This window comes from Labrus bergylta, chromosome 14 (genome assembly GCF_963930695.1).
Source record: "Labrus bergylta chromosome 14, fLabBer1.1, whole genome shotgun sequence".
Classification (NCBI taxonomy): Eukaryota; Metazoa; Chordata; class Actinopteri; order Labriformes; family Labridae; genus Labrus; species Labrus bergylta.
In genome coordinates, this window is record NC_089208.1 from 13,261,984 (window position 1) to 13,289,613 (window position 27,630).

At 40.1% G+C, this 27,630-nt stretch overlaps 1 protein-coding gene across 1 annotated transcript in view; it reads left to right on the plus strand.

Moving 5' to 3' along the window:
• crebrf (creb3 regulatory factor) overlaps positions 1 to 27,291 on the plus strand; it is a 28,188-nt gene extending 897 nt beyond the window's left edge. The window contains exons 2-10 of the mRNA XM_020635519.3: positions 6,072 to 6,331; positions 9,003 to 9,128; positions 10,918 to 11,096; positions 13,249 to 14,411; positions 14,550 to 14,747; positions 15,241 to 15,430; positions 15,598 to 15,671; positions 15,940 to 16,059; positions 16,774 to 27,291. Coding sequence (XP_020491175.2) covers positions 6,072 to 6,331; positions 9,003 to 9,128; positions 10,918 to 11,096; positions 13,249 to 14,411; positions 14,550 to 14,747; positions 15,241 to 15,430; positions 15,598 to 15,671; positions 15,940 to 16,059; positions 16,774 to 16,892 — 2,429 coding nt within the window. The 3' untranslated portion in view covers positions 16,893 to 27,291. The remainder of the gene's footprint in view (positions 1 to 6,071; positions 6,332 to 9,002; positions 9,129 to 10,917; positions 11,097 to 13,248; positions 14,412 to 14,549; positions 14,748 to 15,240; positions 15,431 to 15,597; positions 15,672 to 15,939; positions 16,060 to 16,773) is intronic.
• The last annotated feature ends 339 nt before the right edge of the window (positions 27,292 to 27,630 follow it).

The window sequence follows — 27,630 nt, forward strand, 5'->3', positions numbered from 1 at the left end:
TTCGGATGACAGATGAGCTTGGCTTTCCACCACAACAATCTGCTGGAACTTACAGTTTTTCAACCGACTTTAGTAGCTGAACATTTTGTGCTTTTGTATTTTTAGATGTATTAATACAAACTAAATCCACTGATTGGTTGTGAGTTATTCTTGTTTTTTTTGTGTGCGCTTGCACGCTTCACTTGGATTTTTTAAATATATGTATAGATATCTAGGCCACGGACATTTAGGCCTCCAACTTGTTTATCTTCTGCCTCAGCCTAGCTTGAAACTGGCTGTTTATTATGAAGCAGCTCCTGTGAGTGACAGTCTAGGCGGCGAGTAACGTCAGCCTGGGGGCGGGATGTCGTCTCAGTGTGACCAATAGGTAACGTGGATTACGTGGGTGTTGGCACCGCGCGTTAGATTGTGGTTCTGTTTTGCTTTGCTGAGCATCTGTGATGAGTTCGGATACCGTGGAGATACTGGTGACATGCATGGAGTTATTTGTGTATAGTAGGTCATATATAATCTATACATGTCGGATATATTGCCCGAATTAGATTTATGTGTAGATGTTGACCGTCATGCTGTCCAGCTGAGCCTTTCTAAACGAGTAGATCCATCACATTGACGCAAAGATGTCACTTTCAATGCCGTATTTAGAGTCTGCAATCAAAATACTCTGACATTTACAATTCATACTGTACTGTAGTACTTTTTGTGACGTGTTTTGTGTCTTCTGGCATTGAGGTCGTTTGTACTGTATATGGTTTGGGAAACTGCATAGCTCCATCTGCATAGCTGCATGCTTTCTACAACTGCAGTGGCTGAAGAGTGGCACCCTATTACTATTGCTTGGGAAGAGTGAGGAATAGAGGGGGGAAAAAAACAAACATGTGCATAACAAAAACTCATGCGCTTGCCCACAAATGATACAACTCAATGTAAATATGTGTATATTATAATTGCAATTATAAAGCTGTTTTTTTTTTCTTTATCTTGCATACATGCGTCTAGATTACCTTCTCACTATCAAACACTCTTGTTATATATTACGTAATATATTGTGTTATTTAGCTTGTTTACTGCAGAAGATGCACATCATATCATTAATAATGGCTCAGTTTCAAAAGCTCCAATGATCTGTATTATCAGTGTTATTAGGCCAGGTTGATGCATTAGAAACTCATTTCAAGATATAAATACATTTTGTCTGATTATTTATTAGCATTTTTGCAAGGCAAATGAAAGGTTATATATAATACAATCGAATTTCATTCAATCCAATGATGCTCCAATGGTTATAAATGCATTACACACAATTAGCTGCCAGTAAACAAGCAATTTCTGTTGTTGTTTTTTTCCACACTGACTACAAACATTTATGACATGTGGATTAGTATTTCTTCATGATGTGTCTAGAGATTCTCTCTCATTTGATAAACAGTTCTGCTTCTCCTGCTTGTTATCTCTGTAGAGATCCGGGACTGACTGCTATCAGTAGATAACTCATTCCAAATAAGACACTGCTGCGTGGCCTACTTGGATCTTGTCCAATGTTGTGAGGCCGAGAATGTGAGCTGTTTGCATGATGGAACTTTGAGCTGCTCATAGCGCAGTCACAAATAAATAAAGCTTTGTATCCAGACCTGAACAAACAGGAATAGGAGGAAATTAACATTGGTGGGTTTTGAAAATATGAATTAATTGTGTTTTGTTTCCTTGGTCTGATTGTGTTTTAAGTTTTAACAACAATAGTGTTGGAGGAAGGAAGTTTCCAAAAAACAGGTTTTTTATTAAGCTGTGCATTTAGGCATCTGTCTTATCTTTGCTTTCATATTTCCTTCATGATTTCTTTTGTAGCAACATACAGTAAGGTAGATGCGAAACCAATACCCTTTGTGCCCATTCAATTTGGTAAGCAAATTAGTCTTTTTAAATGACAGATGATCAGCTATAAAACAGTTAATTAACACACTTCTCTCGCTCTCTTTCACTTGACTAGTACATGAATGTAACAATACAAGCTGATGCTTGTTTCTAATGCCAAAGAAGTGTGTGCTGTGTGCATGTCCGTTTGAGCTTATCATAAACAGCCACGTGTGTGAACCTGACATCAACACAGGAAACTGCAGTTGCGGAGTGCTTGCATCGTGACCCTAGACACCAAAGTTAGTTGTCAAGCGACGCTAGAGAGGACATCAAAGACTTTTTATATATCCAGCATGTGAGCTGAAGCACTAGAGACAGATGTAGCCACAGTAACAACATTAAAGAAGTAAATCACATCACAGAGAGTGAGTGAGGTTTGCGTTACCTTGACTGGTAGGGCAAACAGTCAGCACTTATTTCAGACTCATCTAAAACTGTCTGTCTCTGATGCACTTTTGAGAAGTAAACATGATGCTGCAGAAATGTTAGTCTGGGCAGTAGAAAAGTTAAAGAACCCTGACCGAAGCCCACATACACAAGATGTCAGGAAGGGCTGCGATTCGGGATGCTGCTTACATTATCTCTGAATTATCTAAAGAGCTCTCAACTTTTCACAACAAAAAATGCAGAAACAGGATGTCCGGTTTGGGGGCAGCTAGCTGAACTAATGCTAACATTGATATCAACAAAGTCATGTTAAAATGTTCTAAAATTATCTTTGGAAGATAAAATCAGTTAACCTTAACCTTGCCTTTTCCCCCTGGCATTGCAACACTTCCTGTTTTAATCAATGTTTTGCAGTAGCAAGTGAGCACGTTCATCTATCTGCATCAAATAAAAATGTCTTATGTTTCTCATCAATAAACGTACCTTTTTATGATCCCCTATCAGGATTGTTTTTTGCCCGTTGAAACTGGTTGGAAGCTTCACTTCAGCCTCTGATGTAACTTGACTCACACCTCCCTAAAAGTTTTGGCCACAAGTTGGGCGAATCATCGGATTGAAGGCTGAATTAACGTAAGACACCGTGCAAGTAGTTCGTGGCTAATGTTATCTGCTTCAACCTGTTAGCTTCAAACAAAATCTAAAACTGGAATAGTGATAGTGAGAATGTAAGCTAACAGAGGGCAATAAAACTGCTGCTGCTCACCAGCTTTTTTGTGGTGTAATTGCAGATCACATTGGCTCAGGATGAATATTGGCTCTGCAGATTTAGCTTGAAGTTTAAGTCATTCTTTAGATCAAGCAAAGCCTGAGTGAGAAATTCAGCTCCAGTGTTATGGGGGCTGTCAGTCTCAGTCATAAATATCCGGCTCTACATCACAACCAGTGTCAGCTACTAAGCAGCAAGACGTTTCATATTAAATTCTGGTACTGTGACATATTCTGTGCTGCTTTGGATGGAGAGATGAGTACTCATTTTCTGCATGTTTGTGAGATCTCATGGTGTGAACAAAGGCTTCGTTTTCTGTTTCCTGCTGTGAAAACATAGAGTCTGGATTATACTGATGGTACTGTGGTGTTCAGGCCATGACAGGAAGCACACATTGAGACATGATATAAATCAAAACTCAGTGACACGTTTAGAATATGAACTTAATTTGAAAATACTGCTGTCATTATGAGAGTGTATGTGCATGTTATTGTGCAGATTCTTGCGCGCTTGCATGCGCTGTGGTGTTAGTGGTATTTACTTTTACTTTTTAGTGTTGCTGAATGTTTTCTGCCACTTCCTGTTTCCATGCAAAAAGCATATGCACGGGGACAGAGCTCAGGGGTGAGAAGTTCATTTGAGTCGGTCAGCCCCCAGTGAAAGGAAGTGATGTTTTGCTCTGGGCCTCAGAGGGGTGGGATTGGTTTGTGTTCGTGTCAGCTGTTACCTGCAGGGGTCATGTCTGCATGTAGATTCTCATTTATTTGCAATGCAAAAGCACAAAGGGACCAAAACACTCACTATGTCTCTCACAGCAGGAAGTGTAGGGCAGAGAGTATGAAACAATCATGAGTGGTGGGCAGAGGGTAATGCATCTACATTTAAACACCATGTAGGCAGGATTAAGAAAGTCGGTTTGATTTTTGTAAATTCTATTGATAGTATAAAAGCAAAACTTGTTTTTATTATTTCTATGCTCACAGACGGGATTCATGGCTGAAAATGAAAATGAAACTTTAGAGTTAGTCTGTATAAAGAACTCCATCCCCGTTACATGGAATTGTTTGAGATTTTACCAAACCGACAGAATTATTTACACAGTCTGCACAGTTCAGGTCTGCACTTTGTATGGCAACACTACAAACCCCTATAAGAGACCCAAGAGACGTTATCCTAACCAGTCTGCTAGATTCGTGACCACCCACTTTTGGGTTCCGACCCCTTAATTTCTATGCATGGTGCTTGAAGTGATGTCAGTCAACAGGTCTTTCTCCTCTTGTTCAGTGTGTAGCAGGCGAGAATGAGTAACTATGGTCACCGCTCTGTCTGTTAATCAAAGTTGTCCCGACATCACTATGAATAAAACTTAAGATTTCAGGAAAACTGACTATGTCAAGGAATAATCACATTCTGTTAGGTTTGTTTTTTTTTTTTTTGCCAATCTTACCAGTCTTTGAACAAAACTGAAGTCAACCCAGTAATTAAATGTTTTGTTATTTAATGTTCAATTAAATTAAATGTATGAGTCTACAGTTGTATTACTACTACTACTACTACTACTACTACTGAATTATGCAGGGCTAAAATAGTACAGAAGTCCACAGTTTTTAAATCAATACACTGTGAAAATGTACGCCATGAACACTAAGATAGATTTTTAGACACGAAAGAGGACACAATACGAAGTCATAATTTTTAAAGTGGTGCAGAAAATTCTCAAAAAATGATCAGAATTAAAGAAATTAATCTTTGGTTTTAAAAATGTTCTTAGAGTGACCTGCACTTTAATTTACCTAACGCTGGTTAATCCCAGGAGAAGTACGCTAGAATGGTTTATTCTGCAAAGATAGCACCCATTAGGGATGCCAGAGTGTGGAAAATATGTGGACAATTTTTCTACTAGGTATGGATAAACTCTTGACTCTGCCCGTAGTCAACAGCTTATCCCGATCAGGGTTAGCTGAACAGCTAACCCTGATCATTTACTCTGGTTTACAAATCAGACAATTTTGTGATACCTTAAAACATTAGTCAACCAATAGAGAGCTTTTTGATAATGCTTAATATACAGGCCCTAGAACATGGGGCATGTTTAGGTTTTAAGTCTCTGTCAGCAAAAGAGAACAAGAAGGGCTGAGGAGGAATGGTGAGATTATGATGGACTAGTATGGACCAGTTCTGTGTTGACTTAAGGTCTAGCTCCAGAGATGGAGACAGAAAGCAGAGCCTCACATCCAGCAGTTATCAGTAAACAGAGGGAGGCCTGGAGGCAACAGTCCAGCATTTTTAGAAGCACTGAAACATACTTTCTCATCATGTCTCACCTTAAAGGTACAGGCAAACAAAGGCCTGATGCATTTACACGTGGGTACATTTAAATGGAGAAAAGGCCAAGGCGGAATTCTATTTTAACTTGTATATAAATAATCCAAAAAATGTCATCAAAAATAGTCGACAGACTGCTCAGCTTGATAGTGCTTCACCACAATTTGACTGTTTTGGTTCACTCTACCTCTCTCTTGAGCTGCTTATTTATACATTGCCAGTTTCAGACAGGATCTTTACACATCTGTTACCCCTCGTCTGTGATGAGTTGAAGTTGAAATTCTACTTAAGAATAAAAGTTGTTTGTTTCTTAAGTTAAAAGATGCTTAGTAAGTAAAGACACTCCCCTTGTGTGTTTTAACCTTGTGCCTCTCTAGCTTACCCGACATTTAAAGCAACGTAGATCACAAATAGGGATTAAATATTACGCCATTGCTGATACGATGTGAACAGCTAATAGAAAGCATTAATGACAGACGAACCTTGCCACAGCACTGTTACAGAATTGTTATCTAAAAAAGGCTATGGTGTTCTATTCAGCCACAGCAGCTGGCTTCTTTTTTTCATAACAAATCCTTAGGTGCTAATTATTTAACAGGAACAGAAAAAAGTAATGACTCCGAGTTATATCTGTGTCCTTTTGATTCTTACATGTTATCTCCCTCTGTTTCTACCACAGGCCTGAAGCGTACAGCAGAACCAAACCAGACGTCAGCGGACCACAACCGACCAGATCACAGCAAGTTGAATCCAGTAACTGACCCCTCCCCCCTCTCCACTTCCTCCCCCTGCCTTGAAGGCTTCATCTACCATCACACTGCTAGAGTCTTTTTAAGCAGTAAATTTTGTGCTGAACAGAAAGCCTTACACCACTGGGACCGGACCGGAGGCCCAGAGGTTCCCCCCCGGAGCTCTAAGCTGTGTCTGGCAATGCCTCAGGTAAGGGAGTGAAAATGTACACACATAGACAGGTTCCCATCTACACAGGCTTGGCTGGTTTGGAGAAGTTGGAAAAAATTACCGGATTAACTTTAGATTTTGAATACCAATTATAATCAGGCAAAATGCCCTGACCTTCAAGAAAAAAATATGTTTTTAAATGTGAATGATTACAAAAACAACAACCCAGTGCTTAAATCTGACCTGTACATTTTATATCAATATCAAATTGAATCACTGAAATAATCTGAAATGTACCAAAATCTGAAAATCCAGTCAACAAATAGATATAAAGGGGCTTTACAGATAGGGTCAGACAGGTTAACAGTGGCAGAGTGGGGTGATTCATGTATACTCTGAATCCTCCTATATGAAGGAAATAACACAGAGTGATGAGTGTTAACATTATTTCATATTCAGGATTTCTACTCTCTGTGGTGCTGAATTAATAGAAACATTACACAATCAGCCTCAGGAGAGGACAAGCTCAGGCACCCAGGAGTGTTCTTCTACTTTAAAGGTGCAGCTTTTTTTCCCCTTCTGGTCCCTATTTAACACATTTTGATTCATGTTGAAATCTAAATCTAGGTAAAATACAATTACTCAGCAGTATGTTGTGTCATACTGCAACATTATCATTTTAGTTATGAGTGCAGCTCTGTAAACTCAGCATATTCCCAACCTCTTTTAGCTTCCATGTCTTATAATTTACATAAATTGTCTGCACCAGACTCGCTGCCTTCATTAATCAATCTAATCCTGTTCTGAAGCAATGTGACTTCACGCTGGTCTGTTTGGAGGCTACTAGGGGTGTAATGGTAAACAAAAATTTCGGTTCGGTACGGTTCCACGTTTTGAAGCTTCGGTTTGGTACATTTTCGGTACAATAAAGGGACCTGATGCAACACTTTTTTTTTCTTTATTAGGAACACTTAGAATTTCCCTTTTACAAATTGGGCTAAGTGCAGACTTGTATACCTGCTCGGGTTAATTTTTAATAACATTTTAAATTAAACATGGTAAAAAAAAATAAACTTATGCTGCATCCTTCAACCAAAAGAGTCTCCAATAAATAAAATATATGAATGAAATAAAGTATTTTAGAATGAAATAAAGTAATTAATATAGCCTATATGTAAAAATATTTCTTTTTAATTACATTGACACCTTTCAGTTTATGAAGCCAACAGTTTTTTGAATGCCCTTTGAGCACATAATAAAGCTAATGGGACAGTGTAGTTTCATCGCAGAACTATTAATATTTCCCTCTGTCGATATAAGAACTTCAATGGCATTTGTTGTGGCTTTGGCCCGTTCAGAATTACTAGCAAAAGGTTTTCTGTTGGGGAGGGAGGGTGTTCATTCTATCATGCTGCAGGTTATGCTTCCACACAGACATGTCTCACAGCAGCGCTGTTGGAGCGGGATCAAATGAAAACGAAACTTAAGAGTTAGTCCGTAAAAAGAACTCCATCCCGGTTATATGCAACTGTCCAAACCGACAGGGCTCGAGGAACTAGTAACCTGCACAGTTTGCACGGTTGTGTCCCATACCAGCGGCCGCAGCCTTCCTTCACACTGAGGTGTGCTCCCGCTTTGCGGTCCATGTGGGAACACAGATGTGCGGACCGGACCGAAGGCCCTGTACCGAAACGGTCCGGTCCGAGTATGTGTACCTTTACACCCCTAGAGGCTACTGATTAAAACTGAGAAGTTAGGTTTAACTGGAGCGGTATGTCAGCGGTCATATAGTCATACAACGAGAAAGTATTATAAAAAGGAAACTGACAAACATTGTCGCAAATAAAAGTTCATAAAATGCTAAGCCAGATTTCAGTTAGTTTTAAATCCGTGTCACCCTGTGAAAGAGAGCACTGTCTAGTCAAATTTTTAGCTGTGAAATGCCTGCTTGGTAGGGCTGGTCAAAAATATCGATTCATCAATGCATTGCAATCACTATTTTCCCAATTCAAAATCGATTCAGGCAAATCTTGAGATCGATTTTTTTCCGTTGTAATTACACCTCTCTCCACTCGGGGCACTGTGGGTGCTGTGAATTCAGGTCAGGCACAGTTGTGCACTTTACATATAGTTTTTGCCTTTACACCACTGTTATGTTTATTACGATTTTGCTGCAAATTCAGCTCAGGCACAAATGTACTTAAATGTTTTATTATTTTTTTTATTAAAGACTGTGCATGTCTGAAAGTCCTCCTGCAGACCGGCACTTTCCCCCTTTTTATTGATTGCAGGACAATTCCACTGAGCTCACAGCTTAATTAGAAAGAGAAGAGGAAGAAAATAGGAAAAAGGTCAAATAAAATACAGATAATTGAACCGTTTTATGAAGGGTCCATATAACAGTGAAGTTTGAATCCCAGATCAGAATGATTGAAGACATTTTGCACATGTAAACACAACGACTGTCAAGATATTCATATTAATGACCGTAATTATATCCCTCATCATCATACAAAGAGGTGCCACAATAAGTGATAAATGGCCATATCAATGCATCGAATAATAAAACCAGATCCACGATCCAAAAGTAGTCAAAAGAGACAGCACAGTTACAAAAGATTAAAGCACTCAGTTTATAAGATTTGAGGCTTGTTGTTGATAACCTTTTACGATTGTTTATTAACATCTTTTTTTTCCTGCTGTGTTGCAGCCCAGCGTCAGTGGTATGGAGCCTCCCTTTGCGGACGCATTTCAGAACTACTCCTTTGCTGACCAGGCCCTGACCAGCACTGAGCTGCTCGCCACCAGCTCTGACCCAGATTTCATGTATGAACTGGTGAGTAGCGCGCACACGCACACACACACACACACACACACACACACACACACACACACACACACACACACACACACACACACACACACACTATAACATTGAGAAACTGTACATTTCTGTTAAAAAAAACAACATTATTTCACCTATTGTAAAATATTAGGACTTTGTACAACTTTTACTATCACCCACCCACACCCATGTGGTAACAAACACCAGACATGAGGGCTCGAGTTTCTGACTTGGACTCGAGTTGCACTGAAGTCGCACACAAATGTAACTTGAGACTTGACTCGTCCCCTTGAAGACTACCGACTGGAGGTCGTGATGGAAAGGTGATTCCATGGCAAGCCCATCACCTGCAGCTACTACATTCTGAGCGGGCTCAAGGCATAGGGGATATGTAGCCTCAGGTGCCACGTTCAGGAGGGGAGCTGCCTAAAACTGACGTACATGCAGTATTTAAGTAACTTCCCCACTCTCATTCCCTACTATTCTCCATCAAGAGGAGAAATTATGTTGTTTATCACTGTTTTCTAAATAGAGCACTCAGCTCGACCCCTGCAGTAACTTTTCATTGAAGGTAGATTTATAACGCATAATGCATTTTTCATTATCTGATGAACTTCTAAAGAATTAAAATAAATTATAATAATAAAATGCTAAAACAAACTCCAACTTAAGTCAGTTCGTGTTTAATGCTAACGCTATTAAACAGAGAGAAATACCGTGCTAAAGGCAAATTTAGGTTACAGTTTTTATTTTTGACCACGTAATGTTTACGTTATTAGATTACCATTATCATGTATTAAAACCACAAGAGACTTGACTTGCATTAAGTGACTTATGCCGTATTCTGACACACATGCTAAGGCCCTGCTACAGACAGGCTCCAGACCATGCTGACCATCCTTTGAGCCAGACTTCTTTTGAAATCAGACACAGCTGTTCACGGTGCACTGTCACTGATCTGAAAGAGGGTCGGTCAGTCTTTCAGATGGAAGCCAATCAGTTCATCCTCTCTGCTGCCAGTGTGGCATTTGAAGCTGAAAGGACTCTGTGCCAATTTGTTTAGCAGCCATGTGACATTTGCTGGCTCACATTAAGGAGGATGTGAGGGAGCATTAAACAGACAGCTCACTTGTCAGCTGCAGGTGTCTTCATTAGTTTACTGTCCACTGTAGACTAAACAATAGTGATTCACTGTCATGCTCTCATGTCCTTTCACCATAGCAACACAATAATCAGATGAATGATTGTTGGATGATCTTTTCTGTTCCTCAACACAACAGTTAGTTTTCTTATTGGGCAACCAGTGCCTAGCTCAAGGGCACCTCGGCAGCGCTCAGGAAGTGGACTGGCACCTCTCCAGCTACCAGAAGAATTTCCAAATTTGGTCCGTACCGGGACTTGAACCGGCAACCCTCCGGTTTACAATCCAAGTCCCTACAGACTGAGCTACTGCCATGCTGATATGGAATCATGCTAACATTAGAACTGTATTAAAGAGCCTATAAAGCAGTAAACATTAAACAATGCTGGTGGCAATCCCAAACAAAATATAGTGATCGCACAAGAACTCTTTGTCATACGCATTTTATCTTTGTTACGTGTTGCATAAAACTTTCATGTTAGAGTTATTAGTCTTCTTGTCAGTTTTGCAGAGTCAGTTTTGCACTTCTTCTTATTAAACTACAACTCGAACACCAAAGAGTAAACTAGAAAACATTCAAAGTAAACAATGTCCTAATGAACAAACTTATTGACCATCATGATTGCCTCCTCTCTGCAGGACAGAGACATGACCCACCGACAGAGTCCCTGCAGAGACAGCATGGTGGGGGTCGCGGATGGAGGGAAGGAGGTGGAGGGCTGTGTGGATCAGCTCATGGGTCTGGGCGAGTGCGAGAGAGAAGTCAGCAGCAACTCAGCGTTCGAACAGTGGGACTCCTACTGGGAAGACCTCACCAGGTACTCAATCATTTATTAATTGCTGTAGCTGAATCAAGGTCAATTTTTAAAACAGCTGTAAGAAAATAACCTGATGATTAACAAAAAACTGAAATGAGGGTTCACCTCTCATCACACATTCTGAAGTGAAAGGTGGCTTAGATTGGCAAACATTGTGCTGAACGCTCCCTTTGAATCCAGTATCCTTGACACTCTGCATTATTGGCAGCAAATTATTCGATAAGAGAAAAAAACGCAGAAAAAGAACAACACTGCCAGTAGCTGCTAATGCATGTATTGTAACGTCTTTGCTTGTAAAGCCTTTTGTTTTTGTTGTAATTAAATTCAATGTTTTTCTTTTTGTCAACAAGTCCATGTGCAGACAAACAAAAATAATTAGAATAATCTACATACAAACACTGTTAGCCAACGAATGTTTTATTAGTTCTTCTGAGCCAAAATGCTTCACATTTTGCCCATAAATGATTGAAAATGCAATGAGCAACAATGTTGCACTGCACCTGTACCTTAATTATGATGAGTACTGTAGTTAATTTGGAGCCTACATCATATATACAGACCTGCTGCTGTAGTAAATCCTGAGAGGACACAAAATGTCAAGGTTTTGTTTTGGGTAGGAATGACTCAGCTTTTGGCCAAGAGCCACAGACAAACTGTTAAGAAACAGACTAATATGTGTTTGTTTATGTCTTATTATGGGAGTTTCTGACCTCATACGAACACATACTAACACCATTGTATGCTATAAATTCAGGATACATACTGCCTCTAAGTGAACTGGGATCTTTGCAGAACAAGAACTTGTCTTTGTTCACAAGACTCATAATGTTTCCTAAATCAGAGGATGCAGTCACCCTTAGTCATGTTGTGTGATTTTACAGCCCTCTATAACTAATACCTTACTAATACCACTAACCCCAAGCTCAGTGTGGGGCGGTCAAAAAGCGATGCATGGTTTTTTTTTTGTCAATCTGCAACCATTTTACTTTGATCTGGAAAAAGTCCAAGAAATATGGGGAGGTCCATCTTACAGTCAAAAAGCCCCCCAAAAAATAAAATAGGGGTCAGTCAGAGGAGGGATGTTCTGTTAGTCAGCCTGGTAAGAGCGTACCCCTTATGGGTCAAAGCTTTGTCGTGACTGCAGTGACTCGTTGGAGTCTGACCCGGGCCCTCTGCGGCATGCCTCCTCCTTTTTCTCTCTCCAGCTGTCTCTTACAGACTAGAAGAGGGTTAAGGCAGAGAGGAGAGTTTTGTCAGTGTGCTCAGGAAGTCAGATTCTTGTTGTAGAGAAACTGCCACAGGATAAGAAGTCAGTCTGAGAACATTAGAAGATTGCAGCAGTAGAGTTTACCATCACGAACAGAAAATCCTCGAGCCATCCTGGTCTGACAGCGGACAATTTAAAGCAGGGTATGGTTTACTTAAAGGGGGGAGTGGTTTTAAGAGGTCGGTAAATTACCAAGCAGCTGGCTGCTGCAGTCTCCTGAGATCTCAGGTGATGCTCCGCCTGTCCAGCAGCCTATCCTGATGCTTTGCTTGCAAAATAGTTTTTGTGTTATCTCCTCTGTGGTTTATTGTTGATTGAGGGCGGACAATAGGTTAAAAGCTTTGAATCTAAATCCAGAATCTGCTGAGTTTGTACAATCAGCTTCTATCAGATTTGATTGTGGTCTTGTCTAAGTGGAGGACAGGAATGTGCTGTAACTTCTGTCTTAACTAATGAAACATTCTTTTTCAACCTGGACTGTTCAGATACAATTTTGCTGCTAGGTAGCTCTGTTACACAGCTTGTTTCTGGGTAAAAGTCACAATTTTATTTATGTATTTTGATGAACTTTTGCTGCTTGTTGTGGTTTTACAAACCCCATAAAGCGTTAAAAGCAGCATCTGGTTGCATGTGTGTTAAAACTGTATCTACCAGATACATGTCTCGCTGAGACAGCCTCTGAGCTCCATGTTTGCTGATCCCTTTCTATGTTGAAAAATTGAGATAGAATAGAATTACTTTATTGATCCCAAACTGGGAAATTGTGATGTTACAGCAGCATTTTATCCAACACACAGTATGAGTAAAAAAGATATTTAACTCTTAACATCTTTTTTTATGTCAATCAAAGCTGATGATTGACCTGCATGTGACTGTGCTCGGCAGATACACAAGGCTGGCCAGCTGTGACATCTGGGGCACCAAAGAGGTGGACTTCCTTGGATTGGATGACTTCTCCAGCCCCTACCAAGATGAGGAGGTGATTGGGCAAACCCCAACGCTTGCTCAGCTCAACAGCGAGGACTCGCAGTCTCTGTGTGAGGCGCTCTACCCCCCTGCTGAACTTACCATGACAACCCCTAAGATTCAGCCGTCACAGTTCCCCTGTCACAGTAAGAGACCCCTGATCCCCGGCCAAGGATCTGGCCCTGGCTCTTCACGGCCCTCTCTGAGCGCCACGTTCTCTTCCCGTCCTTCCCGGAGCCTTCTCGCAGACTTCCCTGAAAGCTCCCAAAAAGCCACCAGACCCATCCCCTCCAGCACAGAGACTATGGCCAAAACGCAGACCTTCCTCAGTCTCACCCAGGACCACGGCCAAACTCAAACTAAGACCCAGGGTCGAGGAACCAAGATGGCTGCCCCAACTTCTCCCAACTCTGACTTTGTGCGCAAGGCTAAAGTTCGTGTCAGCGCTTTGCTTAAAACTCAGCCTGACAAGCCCTCCCACACGGACCTTGAGAGGTCTGATCCTCTTCTTCCTCTCCCCCATCCCCCAGATGAGAAGGCCTCCACATCAGCAAGCGTGACCATGGTGGAACTTCCCGCTGCTGCAGCAAGCGGCTCTGGCAAGCTGATGAGCTTTGAGAGGAGGCCAGAGGGGGCAGTGAAGCGAGAGATGTCTGTTGGCTGGTCTGTCTCCACGCCACAGCTGGCGGAGGAGAGCCAGGTGCTGGAGGGCAGCACCTCTGGGCTCATTAGCGGCGGCGAAAGTGTGGCGGGAGCTAGCAGCGGCATTCTGGTGGCTGAGGGAACAGAGAAGAGCAAAGAGGAGGAACACAACTACTCCCTGTTCCTAACTCGCAGCAGAATGGCCGGCAAAGCTCTCTCCCAGCTTGAGGAGGATGAGGAGGACGAAGAAGAAGAGTTGGAGGAGGAGGAGGAGGAGGAAGAAGAAGGGGACGGTCTGGAGCTAGATGATGAAGACCACGATGAGGGTTTTGGCAGTGAGCATGAGCTGTCTGAGAATGAGGAAGAAGAGGATGAAGAGGAGGATGAAGACTATGAAGCAGACAAGGACGACGACATGAGCGACGCCTTCTCTGAGCCAGGTAGCCATATGTCTGTTTATTACTTTTGGTTTACATGTGTAGCCAATCGCTCACGCCTCTTTTAATTTTTCTTCACTGTCTATGTTTTGCTCTGATGTTCTCCTGTTCTCCTGTCTCACTTTCTCCCTCCTCCACCAGGCTGCGACATGGAGGTGATGGAGGACATTAAAGGTCTGACAGCAGGAGTTTCCAGTCGAAAGCGGGGCAAACGCCGCTACTTCTGGGAGTACAGTGAGCAACTCACCCCCTCCAAACAGGAACGTATGCTCAAGCCGTCTGAGTGGGACAGACACACGCTGCCTAGCAACCTGTACCAGAAGAATGGGCCTCTCCATGGTATACACACACACACACACATATACATTTATTAGCTGTGCACAGGCATATAATATCAACATGGACTGACTTTATGAGACATAAGCTCGATCGTAGCTTATATGATTATTAGTTCTCAAACCAACAGGCAGTTTGGACATTCTAAGACAGCAGCTGGGCCCAGCATGTTGCAGTGACACAACAGTGAAAGTGATCATGCTGGAGTGTCATTTCTCACACAAACAGCCTTTTTTTAAAAACCCAATAGAAATTAAAAGATCAGGCAGAAACGTATTTCTCTTCTCTCTTGCATTCATGCCAGTATTTTACTTGATTGAGAATGACTCATATTCCATTGTTAGTATGTTGTTATGGATTTCAATATAAGATGCTCTTCAAACTTGTGAAAATGTGATCAAATCTAAGGTGCTAGGGTCCAACAGAAAGTCTGAACTACTTGTGTGGTAGATTTAAGCTGAAACATCACCTCTGACAGCTTATGTTTTTCATGAAGGAAAGTACCTGCTGAAGAAGTCTCGCCGCACAGACGTTGAAGACCTGACTCCCAATCCTCGCAAGCTGCTGCAGATCGGCACTGAGCTCCGCAAACTGAACAAGGTGATCAGTGACCTGACCCCCGTCAGTGAGCTGCCCCTGACTGCTCGACCACGGTCCCGCAAGGAGAAGAACAAGCTGGCATCAAGGTAAGAGATGCACGGACAAAGTGGCATCGAAGTTTAAATTTGAATCACACTGACCTCCAGATTGTTTCAATTTAAAAAAAGCCGAGATGTTGATGTTAGCTCACGTGCCATGTTTGCTTCTCATTCCTGTTATCTTTAATGACTCCACTCATCTGTTGTGTTTGTAGAGCTTGCCGTTTAAAGAAGAAGGCCCAGTATGAAGCAAACAAGGTGAAGCTGTGGGGACTCAGCACAGAGTATGGTAGGTTGATTAGGACAATAAACACACACATTTTGTTCTCAATCAAATATGTAACTGAATCTATTTTTTACTTGTGATTACATCTAGTCTTTGCTTTTGCAAGCTTTGTAAAATTGACCTGCTGATGAATATAAATGACTAAATAATGATGATGTAGCTTTGTCAAAATCCCTGACCTGAAGGTGAATATATTTTGTATCACTAACTTGGGTTCATAATTCTGGGACTGTTATCGTTTAATTCTAAATGTTTCTTTCTCGTCTTGTAGATCGCCTGCTGTATGTGATCAACACCATCAAAGAAGAAATCGTAGCTCGAGTGGAGGACTCTTCTCCTCGTCCCACCAACATGACTGACACTTTGGAGCATCTCATTCAGGAGACACTTGGTGAGAATAAATGAGCTCAAAAGCAGATTTTTTAAAACTAAAAGTACAGTCAAAATCCAAATCAGACAAGCTTCAAAAAGGAAAAAAAAAAGATGCTGTAAGGAGTTAACTCATCACAAAACACTTGTGAACAATGGGTTAAATCGGTGGTACTCCAACTTGCCCGACTCAGGACACACATTTGCAAAAAAAACATACCATTAAAAAAAGATCCGCAATTATGCTTATGCGGCTGTGAATACACTGGGTGGCCTGTCCCAGTATAGTCTATGCGTGGGAAACATTATTATTGATTGATGTGACTAGCAATGAATCATTTCTTCTGAAAATGTTTCCCTTTAAAAAAAATGTAGGACATAAAAGAGCCACAACTAGTCACAATAGAGACGCAGATTGAGTTAGCAGGGCTAAATTATTAATGGCTTACATATGATGAGATCATCTTCATCAGAATCATCAGATAAAACTAAACTGTCATCAAAGTGGTTAAGAGGCTTGTTAACTACATAAAGTGATCACATCAGGGGAGATTACGTTTTTCCTTTGCATTCTCTGAAGAACACCTTAATAACAGTGACAACTACCAACTTCTTCAAGGAATAATATATCACTAAAATTCTTTACACTAATATTCATGTTATAACTCATGATTTGACACACTGAGTTACATACTGAAGAAAATCTCTAAAGGTTTTCTTGTGTCTCTGTGTGCAGTGGCATCACCTGTTGCTGGGCAGACTTCAGACTTTGTCAACAAGATCTTGGAGAACACGGGGCGTGGTGATCCCACCGGCGGACTGGTCGGCCTGCGAGTCCCCACCTCCAAAATCTAGATAAAGAGAGGTCCACTGAGAGGAGTGGACTAATTATTATCACCGTGCTGTTCCGTTGTAACTATGCTCCCCTCTGCATGCCCCTCAAACCCTGAGTTCATACACATTGTTAGCCACACAAACACACATACCACTCCCTGTGTGTGTATATACGTGTGCTTGTTTTAGCCATGCACATGTATGGCAGACACCCTCGCTTTCTGACTCTGCACACTGCGTGCAGAGTCAGTGCGTCACCTTCTCCCAACCCATCGCGAGCATCTACTGGGTAAAGGGCCTTTTTAAAGAAAAGGATGGTTAGGTGTTTAGCTAACAGCCCGTTCCAAATCCACCGGGGATCATTAGATGTGTTTAGCAAAGCATTGTGTACGGTCTGCTTCCAGGGCTGAGACTGAAACAGTACAAGTGTAACCACTGGAAAACTTTCACGCAATTTGTTTGAGAATGACAGAGGAAGAGTTACCGAACATCAGACACCGTCAAATGAAAGAGAAGTTCCAGTTTTCATTTCTCAGAGGAGGTTCATCTTACAACACAAAACAACATTAGGATGTCCAGTTAACACACTGAGTTCAGTACTTTAATACAAAAAAAAAAGAAAACTGCTTTGGTTGCATAGGCTGCTGCAGAAAGAAAAAGCAGCGTGCTCCGAGGCGTCATGGGTTGGCAGGATATATTTTGTAATGAAGGCCTAAATATGTCCATGCCATCCCCTGTTTTATAACCAGGTTTGCTGTTGTCATTATGTACATGGTGCAAATTTAGAATCAAAAAAAAAAAAGCTGAAAGATAAATTTTAGACCTTTCACAGTTCAGCGTCAGATTCCTGCTGGGTTGAAGTTTTCTTAGCATTCAGGATGAAGCTTAGTGCTTTTATTTTGAAGACGTTAACTGAAACAACAGCAGGAAGTTGTGCGTGTGGTTTGGTGCTTTTTTGGTCTTGTGCTAGTTTTAACTGGACTGGTTGAAACGGGCAAATTAGCCGTTGTGGGAACAGAAGTTGAATAAGATGATCATTGTAGACGATGATGACATAAACAGTGATCCATCTCCTTTTGGAAACTGTACATATAAAAAGTGTCTCCGAGTGAAAAATCGGCACTGGCTTTCCTTTTTGTACAGCAGAGATGACCAGGCTAATAGTGTGGTGTGTTCATACTATAGTGTTTGATCAGAGTTATATTCATTGTGCCTTGTGTATGTATGTGTGTGTGTTTCTGTAAGTGTGTGTGTATGAGAGAGAGAGAGAGAGAGAGAGAGTGTGTGTGTGTGTGTTTAAGAGGGATTGGTCTGAACTCCCTGAGGTCCAGCCAAGGAGAGGACTACTTTACACTGAGGGAGATTGTTAGTGAATGTGAGGAGAGAGACACACCTGTGGGGTTTGTCACGTATATCAGTTGTCTGAAGATATTCTGAATGTACATAAAAAGAAATGGAAGCTCTTGTTGCATGATGCCACAGAGTCTGTGTAAATAGGAGGGCTCTGCAATAGATTATTTGGTTTTTGGTACTCTGTCTTTAGGGATCGGGGGAGGGGTAAACTGATATTTTCGTTAAGAGTTACAAAAAAATATTTGCACACTATATTTTGATTGTTTTATGTACCAAAGACACATGCAACGAAATGGCGAACAGCCAGTTAAAGTAAGGTTTTGCACAGCTTACCTGACGCCGTATTGAATGTAAGAAATGTGGGAGGGTCAGGGAACTTCATTGAACTGTGAAATTAGCTTGGGTCCAATTCTGTACAGAAAAGGAACATTCATTTATTTTTTTTCTAAAATGATGAAGTAACTCCCATCTACAGGCTTTTGCAGTAGATTTGTTGCTTAGCTAGCACTTCATTCCTGAACTGATTCCTCCCTCCACATGCTAATTGTGTTTTTTGCGCTTTCTAGGACAAAGAAACTAAGAGCGCTGGTAGATAAGCTATGTTACATATTTTTCTCGTTTGTCGAAATGTCATCAACAATAACCAAAATGTTTTGTTGTGTCACTTGTTTGATTTTTCTGTGTGTAGACGAGGTCTAGGTCATTGACAAAATATTAACTGAATTGTGTTTCAAGTACTGTATATAAAAAACATTATTGATATTTATCTATCAACAGTGAAATGCCACTTTTCATCACAATTGATTCATTTTTAAGCATGACACATTTCTAAAGCCTACCCTTACATCAAGAACGTTAGAGGAAAAAACACAAAAGCCAAAAAAAAGAAAGAGAAAAAAAAAAGAGTTCTTGTTATATTTTTGTACTTTAGCTGCCCGTGAGTTTTCCTGTTTGGTTTTCGGTTGGATTTCCTTGGAGTAAAGAGAAGGAGAGGTGGAGAAAAATAGAAGAGAAGTCTTACATAGCAGCCCGTCGGTCTGATAGTTTGTCCCCTTTAGTCTCGTTTGCTGGCTGAGTGACCTGCAGATAAACTGGAATAGATTTATCTAAACCCAATGCAGTGAAGTCCAGGTCTAGTCTGAGTGGTCTATAAAGAGAATGAGGACAGGCTGTCTTTAGTGAGGACAGGGACATGTCCAGTATGATGGAGATGTGAGGGCCGATGAGGAGGAGGTGTTACTGAAGGTGCTGCAAGAAAGCCAAAGCAATTATAACATTTGCCCAATACTGTGTATTTCTACTTTTTCATTTTCACACGTATTCCCTTCTTAACCTTGGAAACGGTGGAAAACTGCATTTCCTGGGATTGATGTGTCCAACTTTGAGGTTGCATTGCTGATTTTTTCTTGCTTGGCCATGCCTCGGGTCCTCAGCTTGCATCTTTCCGATAACTTCAAAACACAGAGTTACAATGTCCAGGCCACAAACTAGCAGCCAGTTTAACCCTTATTAAAGCAAATGCATGATATGTGTATGCTTGCCTCCCTGCTGTGCCCTCAGAGGAAACGCTGCCAATCTCAGGAATTCTTGAATTCATCTACAACTCACTCAGTTAGCAGGCAAATACAAACAATAAGTGTTTGACAGGCTGAATTCAGGTTAGTTTGAGGTGAGAAAGTCCTCCTTCATTGAATGAACTCAGATGTCTGAAGATAGTGATGCAGAGCTGTGGTCTCTATTGTGTGATTGAATAACAGGCACTGCTAAACACACACATATATAAATATATTTTTACTTTTTCTGTTCCGTCTAAAAAGGGAGAAATGGTGCTTTTTCTGAAAAAAGAATGATGAGTATCCATGATTCTTATTTTAGTCTAGTTGTAGCCTAATGACTTGCTCTCCCGTATTCATAGCTATTTTCTTAGTAGTGATTCATTTTTGTAAATAGACTATATAAGTTAATATCTATCTTCTAAATGTTAGATATATGTATAGAATACTCTATCTTATATGTTTGAAAACGAAAGCACTTTGTCCAAAAAAGGAAAAAAAAATCAAACAAAAAGAAAAGCATTTTTTCTTCCATTTGCTGCTAAAAGGCCTGGTGTGAATGCTGCAAGTGTACTTGACGACTACTTGCTAGGATAGGTCTAGAACCTGACTCAGCTAGGTCTATAAACAAGCAAGGAATCGATGTGTAGCCTGGCCAGGGTTAGAGCTACATGTTCCTGGAGCCATGTGATGATATTTGGTGTTGAACAAGAGCATATCATCGTTTGGCTTCGGGAAGCTCAGTGTCTTGGCAGGATAGGTCTATTTCCTGGTCAGGGGATAGTGTGTTTGTGGTCTTAAAAAAAAAAAAGAGGGTTTTGATTCCAGGGCCCCTACATTGATCTTGATGCTGACCCCCTTGGCGTCATGATTCATTTGCCTTCAGTAGAGGTTTCCTATGGAAAAACTGATTCTGCTTTGGCTTACTCTTCAGGGTGATGTACAGTGTAGACACATTTCTCCAGAGAGCTATATTGTTATCATTTGTAAACTGATTTCTACTTGTGACTTAATGAGGAGGGGTTTAGCCTGGGGCGGCCGGGAAGAGCCAATTTGAAAGATGTTGTTCCAGGCCGCCTTAGGGGAGAGTTACTATATCACTGTACTGTATGGCAAGCCAATTACAAATGGAGACTCAATCCGGACACTTATTGCCTTCTTAAATAATTTTTCATGACACACAAACAATAATGGTAACATGTCAGACCTGTCAGGTCTCGAGGGATGTCCCCTGAGGTGTAGACATCGTTCTGCCAGTATACTGTCAACAGCAACAAAAACCATTCAGCCTGATTGGCTCAAAACAACCATGACTGAAGAGCAGAAGTGGTAAAATGTACCTTAGAAATTGTTTCAAATTTTGAAAGACTTGTTCTCAGTTTGAATAATATTTGAAGCATTTTTTCAGCTAAGATTTTGCTCAAGATTGATAGGGCGTCAACATTGGCCAAAGGGCCGCTAGTTGACCGACAATGGAGCGTCTCAAGAAAAGGAGTGTGTGTTTTGTTTTCGATCACGAGGCTGGTTCAAGATAGAGTCCTCACAGGTTTTTACATTTAAAATGATAGGCGCAAGCTGTGCAACTTTACATTCGAACCATGAGACTCTGTGGCATTTTAACAGTGGAAGAGTGAATGAAAAAAAATCCACGCCAGTAAAACTATTCCTTCTTTTATTTCTGATGACATAAATCCTATACAGTCAACTATTAAGCTAATAGAGTGTGTAACTTTGTGCTACTCTTGTCCAATAAAAGCTAAGTGGATCCATACAGCTCTTTCAGCAAATCAGGGTTATATCGTTCTTCTATCTGACGTATGTGATGACATAAAATCAAGAGAAAAATATATTTATGTATTCCAGTTATTGTCGCCATTCTTTACTCTGTACAAAATATTTTATGTGCGTGTGTGTGTGTTATTATGAATGTCAATCAATATAGTGCAATGCTCTCAACAGGAACTTAAAAATGGCAGACATGTCACAAGAATTCACAAAGTTTCAATGTTCAAACACAACCTTAAAAAAAAATGTACACTCATAAAATAATGTGAGTCCAATTTGTAAATCAACTGGTTTATGTCATGGTGCTGATTTGTTCAAATGTTTGGAAAAAGTCTAAGAATTTAAATGGCATCGATATTCAGGTCATGAGTAACTATGATCATGTGATCCCTGTTGGACCAATCAGAGGGTTATTCACACTTAGTATTTCTCTCATCAACAACAACAGTGTGGTGATTTCTGTATTACTGACCTGTTTTGATCATTAATGTTCAGCGTTACTTAATTGTTTTTGTAAAAAGCCAGACACCTGGATTTGATGTTCCTGCCAAAAGTCAGAGAGGAACAATACATTCCTAAGAACTGCAACATAAATCCACTTTTTTGTGTGTTTTAGGACATTGTTATTATTTATAGATTTAGATAACGAGGAGAACGCCCCAATGATGTAACAATTAGATGAGCTCTCTACAGGTAATACTTGGTAACGTTTGTCTCATGTTTCTGTCATTTTCTTAAAATAACAACATGATTTGGGAAAATAGAGATTGTGTCAACAAATCTGCTTTAAATGTGGCACACTTGGGACAATGGCCGTGTTCAGCCACTGTCCCAATGGTAACAGGCATTGAGCTCTGTGATTTCCCTTTTCACCAAACTATATATTCTACTTGAGTAAAGTTCTGAACATTAAAAAAAAAAAAAAACAGAATAGGGCATTTTTGGGAATGTAAGAAAATGTTGGTAGAACAATGAGTATGAGTGCTTTGTTTTTGTTTTAAGGCCTGAAATTCATTAGACATATAGGCCAACTGTTTCACCCAGAGAATTGTATAAACCGGCTATACACTGGTTTCAGTTCATAATCTGAGTGCATTTAACAGCAAAAGCAGAAGACTTTCACAAGTTGGAGAAGACCTCAACTTTTAAAAGATAATTTTGGAAGTGACAGAAATGTAAGAAAAATGTTACCAAATATTATAATGTAAATAAATTGGGTTTTAAAAAACGGAATAACCTCTTGCTGGGTGTGATGTCAGATCTCAGAGTCTGGCTTTATGTCTCTTTTGAGGCATTTCTATTGTTTCCTGTCTTGTTTGAATCCATGTGGGCTGTCCCTGTTGCTTGTCAAAACGCCTCGTCCTCAGAGGCTGTATGCTTACTACTCTCTACATGTTCCCGTGTCCAAACGACACTTCAGAAATGTACTCTGTGATAAAGATACAGAGCGAACACCTGCATGCTGATTCCCTACATAGCACCAAGGGAACCAAGTGATAGCTGGAGATCTTCTTGCATGTTTGGAAATAACTTGGCGTCCACATTGTCATGTTCAAGTGAACTCACTGTACTCTCAGTTGAATTATTTCATTCTTGCTGCTGTTGAATGAGCACAGGGAGACTTCAGATTTTGGTTTAGTGTGCTTCACCACCAACCCGGGTTTTTTTTTCTCCACGTTTATTTCTACAACAGTCAAAACACCGACAGTTTTACTTACCTTGCACGTGGTCTTTACATTTACAAGGAAATGAAACAGTACTTTGAATATGATGCCTGCTAAACCAGGTGCCTTAATCAAATATTTGAGAACACAAATCTGCACCTTCTGTCAGTCTGGAGGGGGTTCCCCTACAGAAATATGGGACTGGATTTCCCAAAACCTACACTTGAAGTACAAAAAAAAAAAAAAAAAAAGAAAACATTATTTTACCCAAAATCAATACTTTTGTAAAATAATCAGCCTTTACAGCAGATCTGAGCTATTTTGTTGTCATAAACGGAAAGACAAGGAATTCCCTTTCAAAGCACCGCCGGAGAAAAGCATAAATGACAACAATGTTTTGGGAAACCTGGTTCTGTTTTTAGCTCTTTCTCTGCCCACTATGCCACGTTATTGTGTTGTCTGTATCAGCTGCTATTGCTGCTACCACCGCTGGTGTGTCCATGTAGAGAAGAGCAAACTTCCACTGTGTCTGAGGCAGAGGTAGACCTGGGCCTGCTTTTTACCTTGGAAAATTACAATGCATTCTTTGTCTTTGGTTCAACGTGGCGCGTCGTGTTGCTGCCTCTTGAGACCTTTTAGAAAAAAACAAAAAGAAAAAAAAAACATACTTTCCATTTCTTAACTTTGCTATTATGAAGTGCCAGGCCCTCCTTGAAGTCAGTGTTGGCACTGAGTTGCAGGTTGCGAATGAAGCAACAAACTGAGCATGGAGGTAAACTGTGGTGCTAATCTGTTCATAGCTGTGTTCACAGGCTGTATTAGCCATATTATTCCTTCAGTTGATGACTCGGGTTGGTCTCGTGTTTCTGACTGCTGCACTGCTGTATGCTGACATGGCAAGTTATAACTCTGCTGCTGCTTTGCTGATGAATGTAGACTAGTCTTCCTCAGCAGGTTCATTCAGACAGGTGTGAGTGTCTGAAGGAGCTTTCCTGTTGTTCTATTTCCTGTTTGTTTGACACACAGAGGAAGCCTCTTGTCGTCAGGATCCAGAATGATCATGAATGTTGTATCTTTATTTGGCTGATGCCCAGCTTGTATGTTGAACTTTATTTTAAATAGTATTAGGGTTTGATATTTATGCTCTGACTATGTCGTATGTTGGTCATTTGAAACTTTTCCCTGAATTACATGTTTTTTTTTTGCCTTTTACCCTGATCCCTTGTTCATACCATTTCTTTGATATTTATGTTAGTCCTGTCAAATGTAGAGTTGTTGAATTAAGATTTTATAGCTTACCACTGGTGCAGGCTTCACCAGGAGTATGAGACTTTTCATGGGGTTCACACACATGAATCAAAGTCAGAATGAAACAAGAATGATTTTCAACTTACTAAATGTTATTCAAATTAAACAGATATTAATTCAATAATACTTACATAATATCTAGTATCAAGTCATTAACGAAGATATTTTTGTAATATCCTGCCACTGCACTCTGAAGATGCAGATCCAGCCATTAATAAATGGATGAAAACTATTTTGTCCATGGTAGATAGGCCAACAAGCATATTTGCTTACTTGCTGAGTGTCAGATAAGAAGCTTGATAGCACTCTCTTTTATTTTATAGAAGGCTAAATATGAAGCCATAGCCAGTTATATCTATTAAGTCCATGCAGACATTTATTGACTGCATTATTATACTGACTGTTTTTTGGAAAGGGGATTTTTTTTTTGTTACCTTCTCTGTATTCATAAGTTAACAAACCTTCAGATCTTCAGTTTCATTGTGGCTTTGAGTGAGCTTTGTGAAGCTCATGAAGAGTTCTGTCATTGAAGGTTTTTTACGTGGTTAGAAGGGGCAATATTCACCATTTTACACATCAGCTAATAGATTCTACCGTCACATTCATGTTTGGAAGCTCAAATGATTGTTTAATGTTGTACTACTGGGTTGCAGGTTGTAAGTCCCATAAACGTGTACTTGTTATCATTCCCTTGCTTCACATTCATGAGAAAATGAGAAGTTTGATAACCCATTAGCTATAGTATAAATTTGATAACCCATTAGCTATAGTTATACAGCAGCTAAAGTTAGCAAGCAGCTATTCTCAGCTCACATAAGCCAAGAAGTAAACCCCTAGCAAGCATTGCGCTAACGCTATAGCTCCTATCTAGCATTGCGTTAGGAGATATAGATTACTTGTTAGCTAACTAAGAACCAATCTCCTAACATTACATTAGCTAAGAGGAAAACTCCTAACATCATGTTAACTCAGAGGTAATTGCATAAAAAACATAATTTTAGATAGGAATATCTAACTTTCCTTTCCTACAAAAAAGTAGTATTAGCGTTCAGCCAATTCCTAGCTAACCTTAAGGTCCGCTAGCAAGAACTTTGACGCTAACATGGGCTTAGTCCTGACAGAAACTCTAAAAGGTTGTCAACCATATTATGTTAACTTTAATTTGCCAGATTTACCCAGGGATTGACACGTTTAACTGTCTGTCAATTGCAGATTAATCAAGAAGCTTGAAATGATAGCGATTGGTTTAGAAACCACACATTTATGCAACCTACATCGGAATACAGTAGTGTGACATTATACATGCATTTTAGCATCCCAACCTGAGCTTGACCTCTGAGACAAATGTCCGCTGTGTGATTATGGTCAATACCACCTCCAACCAGGCTCATTGAGTCAGCAAAGAGAACCCTGCCTTGACACAACGTTATTTGTCCCGACACTGATTGCTGATCAGGGTCTCCACAGCCTGGAAGCTGGGGAAATGAAACAAAAATTGATCAGTCTTCTTGGAAAACTTCTCTACTGCGCCAGAGATGTTTTTATTTTAGATTTTTGGATTTTAGATTTTGTTAGAAGGGCTTTGGTTTGCAGTCTTGTCAGGGAACTCCTGCAATTTGCCAGGAGCCACTTAATAAAGGCTGGTGGGCAGAGACCTCTCACCCTCCCCTACAATGAAGGACGATGAGGGGGATGGGGTTCATTTCCTCCTCTGCAGACTGATCTTATTAAAATAAATGACAAAAACCTACCCTTAATAAAAAACAAAACCCCTCTTCCCATGTCTACACACTCATCATCCAACACAGCTGATTGATGATTGACCTCCTTCCAGACTTACCAAAATGAATGGAGCAAGAGGAACTTTACAAAAGTTAATGTTGATCGCAAAGCATCTTTTATGTTTTTTTATTTTTTATTTTTTTGAGAATTCAAACAACAGAAAGTATGATTTTTATAGGAAATCCATACAAGCCCAAACATGTAGAGGATGTGTGAGATACCGGTCATCTTTAGCTCCACAGCTACATGCCACTGTTCTGATGCTTCTGGTCTTGTATGGTAACTTCTTTGACTAGATCAACAGCATGGGATCTCTCTGTAGTTAGTCCTGTGTGTGTCCTTCTCCCCAGTCTCAGTAGGAAGGCTGTTCTAAGTGCTCTATAATAGATCTCTTGGTGATTCTAATTTCACAAAGAAGCAAAACCTGCAGAAAGTAAAGTATCCTGCTGAAACTAACTTGATCCTCTTTAGCAATGACATCTATATTTGTAGTTCACATATATGCCTGTTCAATACAATATCTTGACAGTTGCTATATTTATGTTGTGTAATAAATGTCGTGCTGGGTTTTTACTTCTGATTTAACTTACTTTTTTGTTTTGTTTTACATTGTATTTTATTTTCCTGGGAGGCAGAGTGGGTGGCTTTATGCCCAGGCAAGGAAATCTAAAAAATGTTTTGTTTCTTTTTTTTTGTTGGATTGTATGTTTGTACTGTAAGGACACATTCTGTACAGAGCTTCTGACAGTTTTTGTCTCTGGCTGCTTGACATCCTGCGGACACCTGCCCTGAATCTCTGTCGTGTTTCCGTGCCTCTCTCTCATTTTTATTTCTTTTCTTATTTTTTAAATATCATTCTTTCTCTGTTGTATCAGCCAGGAGTTGGTACCTCAACTCTGTCTGCTTGTAACCACAGTAGTTTGATTATGTTTATTGATTTTAATACAAAAATAATAAAACCATTAGCACCCCAAACTGACTCATGTTTGTTTAATGGATTTACCTGTGCACACATGACCACATTGAACTGAAGAAGTTTTATTGAATTTCAAACAATAAAAAGGATTAATGATGTTAACTTCAACATGTCTGCTTCCATTCCATTGATTATCACTGTTATAAATAAATGTAAAATCACTAGCACCTTGATTTTGATGCATTTTTGCAAATTTTTGCAAATTTTTGTTTCTTTGTTATTATTCTCTATTTCAATTTTAAAGCTCTCATAAAATAAGATTTAAACATGTTATTATTAAAGTATTTTTTATTTACTTCTAAACTTTCTTTTTCTGGTTTTGTAATTGTAGAAGAACA